The sequence below is a fragment of the Carya illinoinensis genome, chromosome 2, assembly GCF_018687715.1.
Source record: "Carya illinoinensis cultivar Pawnee chromosome 2, C.illinoinensisPawnee_v1, whole genome shotgun sequence".
NCBI lineage: Eukaryota > Viridiplantae > Streptophyta > Magnoliopsida > Fagales > Juglandaceae > Carya > Carya illinoinensis.
This window is the reverse complement of record NC_056753.1, coordinates 33,027,925-33,033,145: the sequence shown is the minus strand read 5'-3', so window position 1 is coordinate 33,033,145 and position 5,221 is coordinate 33,027,925. Positions and strand designations below refer to the sequence as shown.

At 37.7% G+C, this 5,221-nt stretch overlaps 1 protein-coding gene across 3 annotated transcripts; it reads left to right on the top strand.

The window, feature by feature from the left end:
* The first annotated feature begins 259 nt into the window (after positions 1 to 259).
* Positions 260 to 5,115, top strand: LOC122301078 (E3 ubiquitin-protein ligase At1g63170). Of its 3 annotated transcripts, XR_006240131.1 has the most exons (6): positions 260 to 500; positions 1,242 to 2,118; positions 3,545 to 3,670; positions 3,755 to 4,046; positions 4,384 to 4,882; positions 4,972 to 5,115. XR_006240131.1 is itself a non-coding variant. In XM_043112164.1 (5 exons), exons 2-5 carry the CDS (start codon positions 1,445 to 1,447, stop codon positions 4,546 to 4,548), a joined length of 1,257 nt encoding a protein of 418 aa, XP_042968098.1. In that variant the 5' UTR covers positions 260 to 430; positions 1,242 to 1,444; the 3' UTR covers positions 4,549 to 4,891. The 3 variants fall into 3 exon arrangements, 2 of the variants coding, with proteins under 2 accessions (XP_042968098.1, XP_042968096.1); XM_043112164.1 differs by lacking the exon at positions 4,972 to 5,115 and having other exon boundaries at positions 260 to 430; positions 4,384 to 4,891; XM_043112162.1 differs by lacking the exon at positions 4,972 to 5,115 and having other exon boundaries at positions 4,384 to 4,891.
* Positions 5,116 to 5,221: the final 106 nt, after the last annotated feature.

The window sequence follows — 5,221 nt, the reverse complement described above, 5'->3', positions numbered from 1 at the left end:
TTTAAGTTTGAGGTGCATATATAAATTGAGAGAGTAATATATAAATTTTAGTAATTTGTAAATAAATTAAAAATATTAATGATTTGAGGGTAGGAAGTGTATTAATTATTAGTTACAAGGCTGATATTTTGAAAATCGGACGGTCCAAATTCCCAATACGTCTTCGCAAGGCAACCTTCTGTGTCCATTTCTCCCAAATTAAGATGAACGTGTTGCCAACGTTACTTTGGTATCAGCCTCTATAATCCAACGGCCAAATTTAGCCATCGGTCGTTGACACAGCTCATATCTGATTTCAACGTTCGCTCTCTCCCCCACTCTCTCTCTCTCTCTCTCTCTCGTTCTCTCTCTCATGAGAGTTTGCGTAAGCAATGGAGCACAAAAGCTGACGCTATATTTTCTTGAGAAAATCATATTTCCAAAGAAGAAAGTGAGCTTCGAGGGCTTATCTGATATTTTCTTTTTGCGCCCCGCTAAATTCTGCCATTCATTTGCATCTGGTACAGATTTTGTATCGCAATCTCTGATCGTTTAGGGTTTTATTTCTCTTGGAATTTATGATAATTTCGTTTTCGGTTGAAACAACCGTTGGTGATTTCTCACAAATGAGTTCAATATATTACAAATTATATATAAGTAATTTTTGATTTCTGGGTTTTGTTTCTGAGCTTGATATCGGTTCTAAATGCTGGGAAGTAGGTTTATCTTGGATTTTCAGCCAGCGGGTCTCTGTGCTCCGGGGTGGTTGTGTACTGGTTTGAATTATTGCTGTACAAGGATGATTTAGTGGAACATGCGATGCATTTTGAATTTTATAATTTCCCGTTCTCCAATTCTGCAAAAGATGCAAAAGATGCTGGAAATGTTATTGTTTGCGTTTGTCAATGTATGTGTATTTTCACCGCTACGTTTTAACCTGTTCATAAAATCTCTTTGATCGTCTATCTTGGTACCACGGATTAATAAGAGTTAATTGTTTTCGTTTTCCTGTCGTGATTTTCACAAACTTGTTCACAAAAATATTGACGTTTAAATGTAAATATGTAAAAAATGATACATGAAACATGTAACTACTCTCGTCTGATTGCTCCATTAATCAGCTTTTTGGTAAGCTGATGTTACGGGTCTTGTGAATTATGTGATATTACATTTTGACTTTGATGGTGTCTCTGCTGTTGGAACTTGGCTCTGTTGTAACTTGTCAAGTAAAGCAATTGATTAATGTTCTGATTCTTTGGCAGCCTTCATATAAAACAGAAAGAAAGTTGAATCCTTTAGAACTTGTGGTGTCAAGTGTTGCGGGGATCCTTTTGCAAGCCATTCAGCATACTAGAAAAGTTTTATATTTGTTCATAAAGATAATTGGGAGGAGGTTGAAAAGGTTGGAAGACTCATTATTAGGGATCTATGCTTTCTTGCCTTCTAAGCTGGCCACCTGATTTTGATGGATGTTACCTCTCTGGAAACTAATAGCAACGCTCAAACTGACCAATACCCTTTGCTAATGGAGCGGGTAGAAAGCCATGACATCCAGCAACACATAGTTGACATAAATAGGAATGATGATGCCTCATCAAGCTCTTCTCATGATGGACAGCCACCTAGAGTGGATTCAACACAGCATGAAGATAATAGACTATCCAGTAGCACGCAAGTTCCCACTTATCAAACTTCTTTATCGTCATCAGATAGATTAAACTCTAGGAGTTCCTCGTTCAGGAGAAGAGGTGATGGCTATCGTCATCGCCGCAGGAGCCCATTGAATTCTGGGCTATGGATCTCTGTTGAGCTGATTGTCACCATGAGTCAAATTATCGCATCTATTGTTGTTTTGTCATTGTCAAGAAATGAAAACCCACAAACCCCATTGTTTGCGTGGGTTGTGGGTTATGCCTCCGGTTGTGTTGCAACACTTCCTATTCTCTATTGGCGATTTCGTAACCGCAACCAGGGTACTGAGCAAGATTCTTCTCAATCACATCAAGGCTCTTCTCAGAGCAATACTGCTGAACCTGCTTCTTATACTGCTATCTCTGTCACTCAATCTTTAAACGAGGAAAATCTTCGAACCTCGGAGTATTTATCAAGGAACGACCAAATTGGAAACTTAACTACACGGTATCTTTGCATTTTTTGTTTGGTTCATATAGTATTCAAATATCCAGTGATTCTTTTTGCTTTGCAAATAGATGTGCATGTTCCTATTTATCGCATGTTGTTATATTTGAGACCTTGAATATTATATATACTGTTCTTAGCAACTAAAGAATATTAGTACATTTTAGTCAATGAAGATGAGGTTTGTTACGAAAATTTATGGTTTCCTTGAACTTCAATCTCATATCCACAAAACTGTCGGTTGATATTCTCTCCATCAATTTTTATAGTCCTTCCTTCGTAGTTATTGTTGGTCGTGGCTACAATAGTTTAGGGTGATAAGCAGTAACATTTTAGCAACTAATGAGGTTGACATGTTGGATGTCTTTTTTTTTAGATGAGTGTAACTGGACTAATGTGAAAAAAATTCGCATTTATTCAGGATTTGCTAAGTTTATTAATACTTGACTTATGTAACGAGACATTTGGATGAATGTTTGATCTTTCCATTAGCCATCCTTAGCCATCAGCTCTAGAAAAGTAGCAACTGTGGCATTTGTGTGAAATGTGGTAACTGGCAGTGATGTACTGTGGTGAGGTAGCATCTCTGTTTTCATGAAGTTGGTGGTTGGCGGTGGTGCTATAGTCAAATTTGAGATGCTGATGGCAGTGGTAGTGGTGGCAGTGGTTATTGCAAGTTTTGTAGTATGCTTGCACGGATCCAATTCTGCTTACTGTAAATACAATTGTACAGAATGGTTGATACTTAAAAAAAAAAAAAAAAACAATTGTACAGAATGGTTGATTGACTACAGTGGTTACAATTTATTTTGAATTTATTGTATTGTTATGGAGAAACCAAATTTACATTTTCAAGCAATGATGTTGCATAAAAGAAAGCTGGATCCAGTTCCAAAATGTTTCTAGTGACCCATGAGAGCAATTGCTCCATTTTGATTTTTGAATTTGGATGCTTTAAAATCAAATTCGTCTTGACAATCTATTAGAGTAACCCTGAATGAGTTTTAAAGCAAGTGTTGAAGGAGAGAGTTTTCAGTTTTATCAGTGTTGCATCCTTTTGCCAACCTGTCATTTTTGTTGACCTATATTGGCAAAGTTGGCTTTCTCAGGTGTGGTTGCTACATGGAATCAGTAGCTCTCTTTAATAGGTTGAGATGGTGTCAATATAAATGTCTAAATCAAGTAGCCCGAAGAGCAAAATCAGAAACTTGTGTAAATTTTATGGAGTTTATTGTGGTGCGCACAACCAAGTAGACACTAATACGAAGTCAAAGGTTCCTCGTCGGTAATTTTAGCCATAAAAGAGATGGAGCTCTTTTATTTTCATCTGCCCAATCCCCCACCCCCAAAAAAATGGAATAAAAGATTAAACTTTTAATGCTTGATTGACAGTGCTATAAAGTGAAGTTTGGTTTCTGTTTTGCAGAATTAATGGTGTAGTGGACCATTTCAAGATGGCATTAGATTGCTTCTTTGCAGTCTGGTTTGTTGTGGGCAATGTCTGGATATTCGGAGGTCACTCTTCACCTTCTGATGCACCCAAGTTGTATAGGTACCAGTAATGACATGATATTGGCTTACTTTTTCTGGGGTTTTCCCTAGTTGAGCTACCGAAATGTTTCTTGGTTGCCTGCAGATTATGTATAGTGTTTCTTACGTTCAGCTGTATTGGATATGCCATGCCTTTTATATTATGTGCAACAATATGTTGCTGCTTGCCTTGCATAATTTCTGTTTTGGGCATTCGTGAGGACCATTCTCAGACTAGAGGAGCAACCCCAGAATCTATAAATGCTCTGCCCACCTACAAGTTCAAGTTGAAGAAAAATGGCAATGTTGAGGATCAGGAAATGAATGCGGGAGTGACTGAAGGTGGGGTCTTGGCTGCAGGAACAGACAAGGAACGGGACATATCAGGAGAAGATGCAGTAAGTTTGATATTAGTTCTTGTGGTGTCGTAATTCATTGTTTTGAAATGGAGTCACCAGGAATTGGATTAGAAGTACTGTTAGAATCAGATTACACAAAACTCAGGAAAATCCTGCCAAATTATTTTTAAAATGTTTGAACTCCCTTTCTGCACAAGTGGCTGGATTTGCATTAGTTTTTACTTAGCCTCTAAACACCAGTTTCTGAATTTGCTTGTCATTCCTGTAACTTCACCTGTACGCTCCTTTTCAAATGGGACAAAACCATGAGCTGACATTTGTTATGTAATTGATGTGCTTGTAATTCACATGGTTATCTACTTTCTACCCGGTGCAGGTTTGCTGTATATGCTTGGCAAAATATGTGGATGATGATGAGCTCAGGGAGTTGCCCTGCTTCCATGTCTTTCATGTTGAGTGTGTTGACAAATGGTTAAAGATCAATGCATTATGTCCCCTTTGTAAAAGTGATGTTGGTGAGCGCATTGTCACCTCATCTTGAGCCAGAGACTCCAGCCTGCACTATGAGTGAAGAGAATGGGAAAGGTTTCGGCCATAGGTGACCTATATGGAGCCTGTGTGTTCCGTTACTTCACACTGGCACAAAGTCGCAATCCCCGGTTGTTGAAAACTTGAGAGGTCGCATCACATGCAAAAGCCCATGTCAAATTACATTTTTTGTTTTGCAGAGTAATGCACTTGTGACTTATAGCGGCTGAGACCTTTGTCTGAGCAAGTGGGTTTGGCCATAGCATCTTATAAACGTTTAAGCTATTCAAGTTTGTGTGAAAGCCGTGATGTCTATAAATAATATCCAGTAGTTCAAAGGGTTATCAGTTACGTTATCCTACCATCTTTTGTGTCTTTCCATCATTTTGAAACATAGCTTTCTAGAATGACAAGGATTTAATTTGTCACTTGACAGGTACCGCATATCTTGTACACCTTGGTTGAAGAAGTGTTCCATATGTATACTTGCGTATGTATATTATGATTACTAAATCATTACAATCCTTTTGAGCTTGGTTCCTCTCCAAGCTTTATAAGGTAATTGCCTTCTATTTTTCCCCTTCTAATGAGTACAAGATTCTTAAGAAAACAATTTCGTTTTCTTACGACATTGGGAACTAATAAAAGAGTTTTATATAAACAAAAAACTAATTTTAAATCATATG